The sequence below is a fragment of the Gasterosteus aculeatus genome, chromosome 16, assembly GCF_964276395.1.
Source record: "Gasterosteus aculeatus chromosome 16, fGasAcu3.hap1.1, whole genome shotgun sequence".
NCBI lineage: Eukaryota > Metazoa > Chordata > Actinopteri > Perciformes > Gasterosteidae > Gasterosteus > Gasterosteus aculeatus.
In genome coordinates, this window is record NC_135704.1 from 19,279,080 (window position 1) to 19,291,866 (window position 12,787).

The 12,787-nt window shown below is 44.5% G+C and overlaps 1 protein-coding gene across 50 annotated transcripts in view; it reads right to left on the reverse strand.

Annotated features, from left to right (window-relative positions):
* Positions 1–12,787, reverse strand: part of neb (nebulin) — a 132,622-nt gene that overhangs the window by 32,504 nt on the left and 87,331 nt on the right. For all 50 annotated transcript variants that reach the window (XM_078090927.1, XM_078090973.1, XM_078090969.1 and 47 more), the window contains 37 exons: positions 12,227–12,538; positions 11,940–12,146; positions 11,722–11,826; positions 11,493–11,600; positions 11,105–11,416; positions 10,777–10,983; positions 10,581–10,685; positions 10,390–10,497; positions 9,985–10,296; positions 9,657–9,863; positions 9,445–9,549; positions 9,147–9,254; positions 8,688–8,999; positions 8,074–8,280; positions 7,874–7,978; positions 7,575–7,682; positions 7,154–7,465; positions 6,838–7,041; positions 6,117–6,221; positions 5,876–5,983; positions 5,289–5,600; positions 4,973–5,176; positions 4,731–4,835; positions 3,998–4,105; positions 3,600–3,911; positions 3,284–3,487; positions 3,045–3,149; positions 2,832–2,939; positions 2,434–2,745; positions 2,128–2,331; positions 1,895–1,999; positions 1,694–1,801; positions 1,123–1,434; positions 833–1,036; positions 628–732; positions 425–532; positions 18–329 (listed from right to left, as the gene is read on the reverse strand). In XM_078090927.1, the coding sequence (XP_077947053.1) occupies positions 18–329; positions 425–532; positions 628–732; positions 833–1,036; positions 1,123–1,434; positions 1,694–1,801; positions 1,895–1,999; positions 2,128–2,331; positions 2,434–2,745; positions 2,832–2,939; positions 3,045–3,149; positions 3,284–3,487; positions 3,600–3,911; positions 3,998–4,105; positions 4,731–4,835; positions 4,973–5,176; positions 5,289–5,600; positions 5,876–5,983; positions 6,117–6,221; positions 6,838–7,041; positions 7,154–7,465; positions 7,575–7,682; positions 7,874–7,978; positions 8,074–8,280; positions 8,688–8,999; positions 9,147–9,254; positions 9,445–9,549; positions 9,657–9,863; positions 9,985–10,296; positions 10,390–10,497; positions 10,581–10,685; positions 10,777–10,983; positions 11,105–11,416; positions 11,493–11,600; positions 11,722–11,826; positions 11,940–12,146; positions 12,227–12,538 (6,885 nt within the window). The remainder of the gene's footprint in view (positions 1–17; positions 330–424; positions 533–627; positions 733–832; positions 1,037–1,122; positions 1,435–1,693; positions 1,802–1,894; positions 2,000–2,127; positions 2,332–2,433; positions 2,746–2,831; positions 2,940–3,044; positions 3,150–3,283; positions 3,488–3,599; positions 3,912–3,997; positions 4,106–4,730; positions 4,836–4,972; positions 5,177–5,288; positions 5,601–5,875; positions 5,984–6,116; positions 6,222–6,837; positions 7,042–7,153; positions 7,466–7,574; positions 7,683–7,873; positions 7,979–8,073; positions 8,281–8,687; positions 9,000–9,146; positions 9,255–9,444; positions 9,550–9,656; positions 9,864–9,984; positions 10,297–10,389; positions 10,498–10,580; positions 10,686–10,776; positions 10,984–11,104; positions 11,417–11,492; positions 11,601–11,721; positions 11,827–11,939; positions 12,147–12,226; positions 12,539–12,787) is intronic.

Consider the following 12,787-nt stretch of genomic DNA (forward strand, 5'->3'; position numbering starts at 1 on the left):
GTAATTGTTATTCTCACGTTGCTCTGCAGGTCGTAGGCCTTTCTAGCCTGCACCACGTCGTTGGAGTCCGGCAGGCAGGTCCAGTTGTGCAGATGAGTTCTGTAGTTGAAGTCATTGACTTGGACCTGGCACTTCTTGGCCAGCTCAATATTCAACATGTCCACCGGCAGGTTGAACTTGGTCTTGGACTTGTTGAAGTCCTTCTTGTACAGGGCATCGCTGGCAATTTTGGCAGAGTTCATAGCGAGAACGATCAGAGGGTCGTCATGGACACTGAGGGCCCCGATGTGGTGGCCCACCTGCTTACGGTACCCTGCGTGGTACTTGTACTGTGTCGAGATAAAAGAGTGAAGAGATGAGTAACAGAACATGCTAATAAAGGCACATATCACTATTTCAGGGAATTCTTTAATGGGTGACGCACATCACTGATGATTTCTCTTCCACGTTTGGCAGCAACGATAGAGACAGCGTCGGACTTGATGTCGTAGCCCTTCCTGAACATCTCCTCAACACCTTCCCTGTATAGTTTCTGGAAGAGATAGGATAGAAGTTAGATTATAATGAAGAAATTCAAACATAACACAGATATTTTAATGTATGATTCCCAAAACAGGTCCAAAGTACCTTGCTAATGTTGTAAGCATTAGCTTTGGAGAGCACAATCTCGGGTAAATCGGGGATTATATGGTTCTTGACTTTGTCAGCCTCCCAAGCAGCAGTGTAGTGTTTCTGTGGTGAGAAACACAAAAAGAAGACACAAATTGTGAACCCCAGGAAGAGATGGAACAAAAGTGCCAAGATTGCATCTGAGTGATGTGACATTCTTGACCTTGTTGATGATTTCAGCATTTGCTTTGGCCAAGACCATTGGAAGCGAAGTCATATCAGTTGTAAACTTCTGTGTGTCTGGTTTCAACTTGTAGAGATGGTCGCTGAGAATTCTACCGGCGTTCTTGGCCTTCAACACACCAAGCGAACCAATGGGGACCCATCCTACGCCCACGATATCCTCTAGGTCGGCTTTGTATACAGCCTGTTGGGGAAACAAGTATTTAAAAATTAGGCATGGTCGATTAAAGGCATGTTGACATATGTCAAATGTGTAAGACGAGGGCTCACGTCGCTCTGAAGATTGTAGGCCTTTCTGGCCTGCACAACATCATTGGAGTCCGGCAAGCAGGTCCACTGGTGCAGGCGGGTGATGTAGTTGGCGTGGTTGACTTGGATCTGGCACTTCTTGGCCAGCTCAAGGCTCAACATGTCTACCGGCAGGTTGAACTTTGTCTTGGACTTGTTGAAGTCCTTCTTGTACAGGGCGTCACTGGCGATCTTGGCTGAGTTGAGAGCCAGCACGATCAGAGGGTCGTCGTGGACGCTGAGGGCTCCGATGTGATGGCCCACCTGCTTACGGTACCCTGCGTGGTACTTGTACTGATGATATCAGCAGAAAGTGTTTAGTCAGAGATTAAACAACCCCTCACAAAATGCCTTATTCCAGTTGGTCATCATAGGGCTATAACAAATGTATATTTTTTTAATTCAAAGCTTCTATTGCAGTCTTCAAATACAGCATTGAATAAGCTTTTGAGTATTTTTTTTGTGTTGTTGTGGTTATCTACCTTAAATGAATGTATGGTACTGTTAGGGCTAGCCCGCTGTGATAATACAGGTGCGTGCATGATCCACTTACATCACTGATGATGTCCCTGGAGGCCTTCGCAGCCTTCACGGACACTGCATCCACGGGGAGGAAATATCCTTTGTTGATAGTGGCCTCATAGCCTTGTCTGTACAATTTCTAAAAACCAAAACACACTCTTGTTAGCAGTTTTAACCAATGGAGGCACTACATTCTGGAGAGCTTCAGGTTTTCCACAAACCCAAACCCAACCTTGCTCATGTTGATAGCGTTCTGCTGAGAGAGGACAATCTCAGGGGTGTTCGGTTGGATGTGTAGCTTGGTCTTGTCGTTCTCCCATGCCTCGGTGTAGAGACGCTGGAAGAAATCACAAATGTTTCTTCCGTCACTTGATGGCATTGACTCAAAAGATATCAGAGAGAGCTCCCCATTGCAAAGCCGGGTAGTCACTACATTTCATTTTACCAATAAAATCGAACTCTAACCTTGTTCATGGTCAAAGCGTTATTCTTTGCCAGCACGAGGTTCATGGCCTGCGTGGTGCTGGTAAAGGGAATATTGCAGGGGGGCTGGCGGTATTTCCTTTCGTTCAAGGCATCTCCAGCCTTTTTGGCTTTCTCCACCTCCAGTGAGCCGATGGGGACCCAGCCCGTGCCCTGGAGCCACTTCAGGTCAGCTTTGTAGACGGCCTATGAGGCGCAGGAACGCAACATTAAATTACAGCCACTCTTTGCAACGTGAAGAGAAAATGAAAGAAAAATAGAAAAAATTAAAAGAGAAGCTACACTCACATCGCTCATTATTTCATAAGCATGTCTAGCCTGGACCACATCAGTGGAGTCCGGCAGACACGTCCAGTTGTGGAGGCGAGTTATGTAGTTGGCGTGGTTGACTTGGATCTGGTTCTTCTTGGCCAGCTCAAAGGCCAGCATGTCCACCGGCAGGTTGAACTTGGTCTTGGACTTGTTGAAGTCCTTCTTGTACAGGGCGTCACTGGCGATCTTGGCCGAGTTGAAAGCCAGCACGAGCAGAGGGTCGTCCTGGACACAGCGAGCGCCGATGTGGTGGCCCACCTGCTTACGGTACCCTGCGTGGTACTTGTACTGGAGGACAAATTAAATCAATACATAGATTAGTTTGCTGCCGCCCATTTTGTCTATTTTCTTTGTTACTAAAATGAAACACTTACATCACTGGCGATGTCAGTAGAAGCTCTGGCTGCTTTAACAGAAATGGCATCTTGGCGCATGTCGTAGCCCTTCTTCTTGGAGTCTTCATTTGCCTGCTTGTACTTTTTCTGTAAGTAAACACATTCATCCCACATATGTTAAGTATATGAATTTATTATTGAAACTAATTCCTAATAAGAATTGTATGATCATAATTATATATCTCCACTTACCAAGCTGTAGTTAACATTGTTAGCTTTGGCAAGAAGAACATCCATAGCGTCAGGCATGATGTGGATCTTTGACTTTTCTTTGTCCCAGGCTTCAACGTATGATTTCTGTAGTCGTAGAAAAACAACAGCACAAGAATGGAGTGATTTCTTTTACGATTAAGTCATTTCTTTATAAAAAAAAGTGGTCAATAGACTTGTTTGACATGATACAAGGTAGTTATCTAAATATGGTTTCATACCTTGTTCATAACCTGAGCGTTGGCCTTCGCCAACACCATGGGCATGTCTTCGGTGGTTATTTTGAATTTGAAGTTGCTGGGCGGTTGCCGATACTTTCTCTCATTCAGGGCCTCGCCAGCTTTCTTGGCCTTCTCAACATCCAGTGAACCTATTGGCACCCACCCGATGCCCTGCATCATCTTCTGATCCTCCTTGTACACAGCCTGGACCAAACAGAAAGGGTTCATTATGAAACAAGAGGCTCCACCACTTCAAAAAGGAACATTCATAATTGCGATAACTTCCTAAACAATAAATCCAAGTATTAATACTTACATCGCTCATAATTTCATAAGCATGTCTGGCTTGGACCACATCAGTGGAGTCCGGCAGACACGTCCAGTTGTGGAGGCGAGTGATGTAGTTGGCGTGGTTGACTTGGATCTGGTTCTTCTTGGCCAGCTCAAAGGCCATCATGTCCACCGGCAGGTTGAACTTGGTCTTGGACTTGTTGAAGTCCTTCTTGTACAGGGCGTCGCTGGCGATCCTGGCCGAGTTGAGAGCCAGCACGAGCAGAGGGTCGTCCTGGACGCAGCGAGCGCCGATATGGTGGCCCACCTGCTTACGGTACCCTGCGTGGTACTTGTACTGGAGGACAAATTAAATCAATACATAGATTAGTTTGCTGCCGCCCATTTTGTCTATTTTCTTTGTTACTAAAATGAAACACTTACATCACTGGCGATGTCAGTAGAAGCTCTGGCTGCTTTAACAGAAATGGCATCTTGGCGCATGTCGTAGCCCTTCTTCTTGGAGTCTTCATTTGCCTGCTTGTACTTTTTCTGTAAGTAAATACAAAGCCCCAAACACATAAGTACATTGATTTTCATTCCAAAAAGGGCTGGGGTATTAGATATGTGTTGATAGAATGAAATCATCCATAATGAATACAGAATATATTTGAGTCCTAATTTAAAAAAGCACTTTAGTAAAAAGTGCTATTTACTAAATTGTCCATCCATCCATCCATTCATTGTCAAACCGCTTATCCTGCACAGGGTCGCGGGGGGGCTGGAGTCCATCCCTGCCAACTTCCGGTGATAGACAGGGTACATCCTGGACTGATCGCCAGCCAATCACAGGGCTACACAGGGACATACAACCATTCACACTCACATTCACACATCTACGGGCAATTTAAAGTCCCCAATTAACCTGATCCCCAGAGCATGTCTTTGGACTGTGGGAGGAAGCCGGAGAACCCGGAGAGAACCCACGCAGACACGGGGAGAACATGCAGACTCCACACAGAAAGGCCTCTGGGCGGAGTGGAACCAGGACCTTCTTGCTGTGAGGCGACAGTGCTAACCACCACACCACTGTGCCGCCCCTTTACTAAAGTGTATCATTGTTATATCATTCATAAATGAGTGTTAATTTACTTTTACATTTTTTATTCTCACTTACCAAGCTGTAGTTGACATTGTTGGCTTTGGCTAGAAGAACATCCATAGCGTCAGGCATGATGTGGACCTTTGACTTCTGTTTCTCCCAGGCTTCAACATATGTTTTCTGTTGTCATAGAAACCAAAGATACAAAAACCTAATATGTCTGTGTACTCTGCAAGTTAGCATTTTTACGAGAGAAAGGGACAAAAGGTTCAACAGTCATTTTGTATCATTTACATTTTTAGTTGGAAGATTTATACCTTGTTCATAACCTGAGCGTTGGCCTTCGCCAACACCATGGGCATGTCTTCGGTGGTTATTTTGAATTTGAAGTTGCTGGGCAGTTGCCGATACTTTCTCTCATTCAGGGCCTCGCCAGCTTTCTTCGCCTTCTCAACATCCAGTGAACCTATTGGCACCCACCCGATGCCCTGCATCATCTTCTGATCCTCTTTGTACACAGCCTGGACCAAATAGAAAGGGTTCATTATGAAACAAGAGGCTCCACCACTTCAAAAAGGAACATTCATAATTGTGATAACTTCCTAAAAAATAAACCTAAGGATTCATACTTACATCGCTCATAATTTCATAAGCATGTCTGGCTTGGACCACATCAGTGGAGTCCGGCAGACACGTCCAGTTGTGGAGGCGAGTGATGTAGTTGGCGTGGTTGACTTGGATCTGGTTCTTCTTGGCCAGCTCAAAGGCCATCATGTCCACCGGCAGGTTGAACTTGGTCTTGGACTTGTTGAAGTCCTTCTTGTACAGGGCATCACTGGCGATCTTGGCCGAGTTGAGAGCCAGCACGAGCAGAGGGTCGTCCTGGACGCAGCGAGCGCCGATGTGATGGCCCACCTGCTTACGGTACCCTGCGTGGTACTTGTACTGCAAATGAAGCACAAAGGAACCGATTAAAACATTTACAGTTGTTCTAAAGCCAAAAAATCATCAGCAGTGTATGTTTTCTGACGTTGCCTCACATCATTTAGTGTACTTTAAGCATTTAGTTAATCCCATTGGTAACAATACACCACAAAACTATGGATACATTGATAATAAAATCCAATGCTATTAAAACTTTGCGTGTGTCCTTTTAACCTTTTTTTCATAAAAAGTATTATTTTTGCTAATTTTAATGAGTGGAAAGTAAATTATTTTACGTCGCTGGCAATGTCCCTGGAAGCCCTGGCAGCGAGGATGGCAATGGCGTCGTTACGCAGGTCATATCCCTTCTTCTTGGCTTCTTCATTGGCCTGCTTGTACATGTTCTGTGTAGAAAGGAGAAAAGTACAAAAAGCATTGAAGCATCTTTTGGAGAATTGTGGAGTAACAATAAGCATGCTGCCTCAGAAGCTATGACAACAACTTCTCTTATTTTTAAAATGATGGAGAAGGACTCACCAGACTGTAGTTGGATTTGTTTGCTTTGGCCAGTTGAACGTCCATGGCATCGGGCATGAGATGAATGGTGGTTTTATCTTTCTCCCACGCTTGTATGTAAGATTGCTGTAATAATAATAATAATAGACTTCATTTTTATACCATCTTTATCACAAGAAATGCAGCACAGAGCGTTTTGCAATAATAGGCAACAGATTTAGAAAGTACATAAAAACAGGAAAAATGTGACAAGACACTTGATATTATAATACAAATAGGAAGGAAACAGAGTTCAATAGAATGCATAGCGTTAAATGGAAAATAAAACACACTGAATAATAACATTATAAAAACTTGTATTTGCAGCATGCACACATATCAATTTACACTGCAGCAGCATGAAAATGTCTCCAATCTCTTTTCCAGCTTTTCATTTAAATATGCTTAACAAAGCTCATACGCGTATGGGCAAATGCAAAACTATATTGGATATTAGTTATGTCAATGTGTGAAATATTGTACCGCTAATTCATTTTCATGTTTACATTATCATTTCAGTTTAGTCCCATATGGGCTTCCATACCTTTGGTGCTGAATGTGGTTTGAATGAATCATATGAGTCAACATCGCATTACAAAAAATATGAGAGCTAAAATCAATGTTGTAACAAATAGCATTCTTCAAAATATCATGAAAACATTTACTTAAAATCTAAAAGGGCGTTTTAAGTTTCCGGAAATACCTTGTTCATAACCTGAGCGTTGGCCTTCGCCAACACCATGGGCATGTCTTCGGTGGTCATTTTGAATTTGAAGTTGCTGGGCGGTTGGCGATACTTTCTCTCATTCAGGGCCTCGCCAGCTTTCTTGGCCTTCTCAACATCCAGTGAACCTATTGGCACCCACCCGATGCCCTGCATCATCTTCTGATCCTCCTTGTACACAGCCTGGACCAAACAGAAAGGGTTCATTATGAAACAAGAGGCTCCACCACTTCAAAAAGGAACATTCATAATTGTGATAACTTCCTAAAAAATAAACCTAAGGATTCATACTTACATCGCTCATAATTTCATAAGCATGTCTGGCTTGGACCACATCAGTGGAGTCCGGCAGACACGTCCAGTTGTGGAGGCGAGTGATGTAGTTGGCGTGGTTGACTTGGATCTGGTTCTTCTTGGCCAGCTCAAAGGCCATCATGTCCACCGGCAGGTTGAACTTGGTCTTGGACTTGTTGAAGTCCTTCTTGTACAGGGCATCACTGGCGATCTTGGCCGAGTTGAGAGCCAGCACGAGCAGAGGGTCGTCCTGGACGCAGCGAGCGCCGATGTGGTGGCCCACCTGCTTACGGTACCCTGCGTGGTACTTGTACTGGAGAAGTAATCGTCAAAGTTTCCATTATCACGCAATGTTGAGGGAGTAAAGCATAATAAATGATATTCAAAAGGTGGAGTATTAGAATAACTACGCAGACACGTACATCACTAGCTATAGCTGTGGAGGCTTTGGCAGCTTGGACGGCAATGGCATCACCCCGGAGATTATGGCCCTTCTTCTTGGACAGCTCATTGTCCAATTTATACAGTTTCTGAAGAGAGGGAGAGAATAAAAATATTTAATTTATTTTTATTTTTTCATCTGAAAGGGACACAATGGTTCCTACTTTGTCAATGGTTGATATCTGGTCCATCTATCTATAAATTTATATATGTTTTAAAGACATAAACATTAAATAACAAAGTATAATGGAGCAAGAACAATGAAGTCATCACGCTGTACCTCACTGACGTTCTTCTTGTTTCCTCTAGCGAGAACAATGTCCATTGCATCAGGCATGATGTGGATAGAAGTCTTGTCTTTCTCCCAGGCAGTGATGTAGGATTGCTGAAACCATAAAGTAGTTGAAGGGCTCATAACTTATACATAAATGCTAGAGAAGAGATATTTGTGTTATTTTCACAGGTAGTCCCAGCCTGTACCTTATTCATTATCTGGTTGTTGGCAGATGCCAATGTCAGATCCATGGAGTGCATGTCCTTGGTGAATTTCCATTTGGTCGGACTCTGACGGTACTGGGCCTCACTTAAGATCTTTCCAGCAAGTTTTGCTTTCTCAACATCCAACGAACCAATGGGAACCCATCCTGTTCCCCTTATGTAGCTGTCATATTCACTCTTGTACTGGTTCTGAGGGAGAATATAAAAAAATTACCTTCACAACGCAGCACAGCAATGCAGAGCTTTGGAAATCTACGTTCTAAATGTACTGTAACGGACTCTTGTTTACATGTTCTGTGAGCGAGCTACACATTCACGAAGTTTAGAAGTTCAGTGAAGGGCTCACAATGTTTTATGTCAATCATCCTCGTGCCACCTATCGGGATGTGTTGTGGTGATGTTGGCGGGGGGGTTAAGTGACGGAACGTGTTGTGGGTTTCTGGTGCTTGAAAGCGGTCGTTTCTGTTCGGCGTAGGCTACGGCCGACAGTGGCCGGTTTCGTAATAAATTCTTAAGAAAAACAAGTTGTCCGGAGCTTCATTAGCGAGAGTCGCTACAGTACATTTAAGATGATGAAGTCGAGACTCTCTACATACGTCACTGGCAATGATCTGCATGTTACGAGCCAGTTGCAGGTTCATGGCATCGGGCAGCAGAGAGTAACTATGTTGGATCTTCCTGTATCCCGTCATAGTCTGGGCAGCAGAGGCCTGCTTGGCTTGGATCACGCTCATCATGTCCACTGGGGAGTGGTACTTCAGCTTGGCCTTGTTGTAGTCCTTCTTGTAGTTCTTTTCGCTCTGGATCTTTGCCACCTCCATGTAGTGGACCAGCAGGGGGTCGTCTTTAATGCTGCGGAATCCAACATGGTGGCCTCTGGCCTTCTCGTAAGCCAGCTTGTACTTATACTGTGACGGAAAACGCATATTTTACATTCACAGACAATGTACTCTTATTTTATATTACTACATTATATTACTATATTACTCCAATATTACATTACATTGTAATTTCGTATTTGGTATGTATTGTAAATATATTTTTTGGTTACTTACATTACTGGCAATGGTGGTACCGGACTTGGCAGCCAAAATTGCAATAGCATCTCCTTTGAGGTGGTAGCCTTTGTTGGCCATCTCCAAAACACCGGCTTTGTAAAGTTTCTGTGAGTGACATAAAAATGTGTTAACATTCAAATAATGGGGTGTTTTGGGGGCAGGGTCCAATGGCAGAGGATATTGCACACTGTACGAATTGTAAACCTCTCAAATTCTTTTGTTGAGGAATTGGGTTAAACAGGATCTTTCTGGAACAAATGGAATTCAATCTCTCAGTTTCTCATATGCCTCTTACATTGCTCATGGTCAGGGCGTTGGCTTTGGCCAAGACAATCTCTGGAGCATCTGACGTTACGTGGACGGTCAGCTTGTCCTTCTCCCAAGCTGCAGAGTACGCTTTCTGTAAATGAAGACAAACGGAAAAGCAAACCACTGATGATTGTTGTGAAAAATACAAAGACCTCTTCTTTGTCACTGAACTACAGAGCTCAGTTCAAAATGCTCCACCTTGTTCATGATCTGGTTGTTGGCGGTAGCCAGGGTCAGGTCCATGGAGTCCATCAGCTTGCTGAACTTGAAGGTGGATGGATGAGTGCGGTAGCGATTGTCGCTCTGAATTTGACCTCCAATTTTAGCGGTCTCAACTCCAATGGAGCCAATGGGGACCCATCCGGTACCTCGGACATAGCTGTTATAGTCAGACTTGTAGTCCCACTGCAAAAATAAATACAAAATCTTGTTAAACAAAGGATTGTACTGCAATTATTAAGTCACGTGTCTTTACAGACAGATGCAGTTGTTGTGGGCACAGCGCAGCTGGAATTAGTACACTCACATCACTACACTGGACGTTCATGGTGCGAGCCAGCTTCAGGTTCATGGCATCGGGGAGCAGAGAGTAACTGTGTTGGATCTTCTTGTATCCTGCCATAGTCTGGGCAGCAGAGGCCTGCTTAGCGTGGACCAGGCTCATCATGTCCACTGGGGTGTGGTACTTCAGCTTGGCCTTGTTGTAGTCCTTCTTGTAGTTCTTTTCGCTCTGCATCTTTGCCACCTCCATGTAGTGGACCAGCAGGGGGTCGTCCTTGATGCTGCGGAAGCCAACATGGTGGCCTCTGGCCTTCTCGTAAGCCAGCTTGTACTTGTACTGAGACGGTGAATAGATACTTGTTTAGAATGCATGATAGATTGTATTAGATTAACTTATTGATTTTGGTACACACATGTATTTTCAACTCACATTACTGGCAATGGTGGTACCGGACTTGGCGGCCAAAATTGGGATAGCGTCGCCTTTGAGGTGGTAGCCTTTGTTGGCCATCTCCAAAACACCGGCTTTGTAAAGTTTCTGTCAAAAGACAGAAATTAATTTAAATCAAATAAAAGTCAAAACATTATCCATATCTACATATTTGTAATCTAACGCCCTACATTGCTCATGTTGAGGGCGTTGGCTTTGGCCAGGACGATCTCCGGAGCATCTGGCATGACGTGGACGGTCAGTTTGTCCTTCTCCCATTTAGCAGAGTATGCTTTCTGCGAGTAGAGACAAACAAACCAATGATGAAACTTACGAACAAGATCATAAGTCATATTTTCTGACTTCTACAGTACACAAATGCTCCACCTTGTTCATGATCTGGTTGTTGGCGGTGGCCAGGGTCAGGTCCATGGAGTCCATCAGCTTGCTGAACTTGAAGGTGGATGGATGAGTGCGGTAGCGATTGTCGCTCTGAATCTGACCTCCAATTTTAGCGGTCTCAACTCCAATGGAGCCAATGGGGACCCATCCGGTACCTCGGACATAGCTGTTATAGTCAGACTTGTAGTCCCACTACAAAAATAGGTGCAAAATCTTGTCAAACAAAGGATTGTACTGCAATTATTAAGTCACGTGCCTTTACAAACATATGCAGTTGTTGTGGGCACAGCGCAGCTGGAATTAGTACACTCACATCACTACACTGGACGTTCATGGTGCGAGCCAGCTTCAGGTTCATGGCATCGGGGAGCAGAGAGTAACTGTGTTGGATCTTCTTGTATCCTGCCATAGTCTGGGCAGCAGAGGCCTGCTTAGCGTGGACCAGGCTCATCATGTCCACTGGGGTGTGGTACTTCAGCTTGGCCTTGTTGTAGTCCTTCTTGTAGTTCTTTTCGCTCTGCATCTTTGCCACCTCCATGTAGTGGACCAGCAGGGGGTCGTCCTTGATGCTGCGGAAGCCAACATGGTGGCCTCTGGCCTTCTCGTATGCTTTCTTGTATTGGACCTGATAAAAGTAAGAACACAAGTGAGTTTCCAATAGTTGCAATGAAAAAAGGGGCAGAATTTTATGATTTACATACATCGCTGGCAATATGTCTTCCTTGCTTGGCGTGCAGGATGGAAATAGCATCAGTCCTCATGTCGTATCCCTTGGCAACATCTGCCAGCCACTTCTGCTTGTAGTGACTCTGTGGGTAAACAGCAGTTACGACCATGTGTTTATGCACAGTTAAGGCTGATACATTTTGCATTATAATTTATATTTTTTATATTATATTTATATTTTCATAAGCTACATTGTGCTCTGACCTTGCTCATCGTCTGAGCGTTGAACTTGGCCTGAAGGAACTCTGGGCTGTCGGCCGGCAGATGATATGTGTGCTTGAACTTCTCTCCAGATGCTCTGTACGAAGCCTAGAGGGAAGCATAGAAAAGAGGTACCCGGTAAATTGATGTTCTTTAAGGAGGAGTTTTAGTCCGACGTGCATCGATATTTCAACATATGTTAAGCGGTGCAAAATTCTCACGTCGTCCATGTGCTTGGTGTTGGCCAGAGCCAGAGCCGTGTTCATGGCGTCAGTCTTGCTGGTGAATTTGAAAGTACTGGGATGCTGACGGTAGCCACGTTCAGCCAGCGCAGCTCTGGCAACTTTGGCCTTCTCTACGTCCACAGAGCCGATGGGGACCCAGCCACAGCCTCGACTGTAACTATTGTAATCCGACTTGTAGACATTCTGTGAGTTTAAGAAGAAAATCAAGTTCAAAAAGCTCCCAGATGTGTTAACTGTTGTCTCTCTGTGTATTCAATACATACGTCGCTCTGAATCTCCATCATGCTGCGGCACCGCTGCAGGTGCAAGTTGTCGGGCAGGAGGAGGTAGTTGTGAGGGATCTTCCTGTAACCAGTAAAGGTCTGGGCAGCAGAGGCGTGTTTGGCTTGGACCACGCTCATCATGTCCACTGGGGAGTGGTACTTCAGCTTGGACTTGTGGTAGTCCTTCTTGTAGTTCCTCTCGCTCTGCATCTTGGCCACTTCCATGTAGTGGACCAGCAGGGGGTCGTCCTGGATGCTGCGGTGGCCCACGTGGTGGCCTCTGGCCTTCTCGTAAGCCAGCTTGTATTTGTACTGTAAAAAGAAAACGCATTGCATTTGCTCACATAACGTTAATTTGAATAGTATGCTAAAAGGGAGAAAATTAAATAATGAAAAATGTTTTGATGATTGCGACTTCAACTCTCTCTTTCTTTTAACCTCTCACTTCCTGTCCTCAAAAAAATCATACTGTCTCTCACATGTAAAAGAATTTTACTCTTGCTTTTTATCTGCAAAGACTGAGGTGTTGATTGCTGTGATGATCTGAGCTTAAATGCCAAA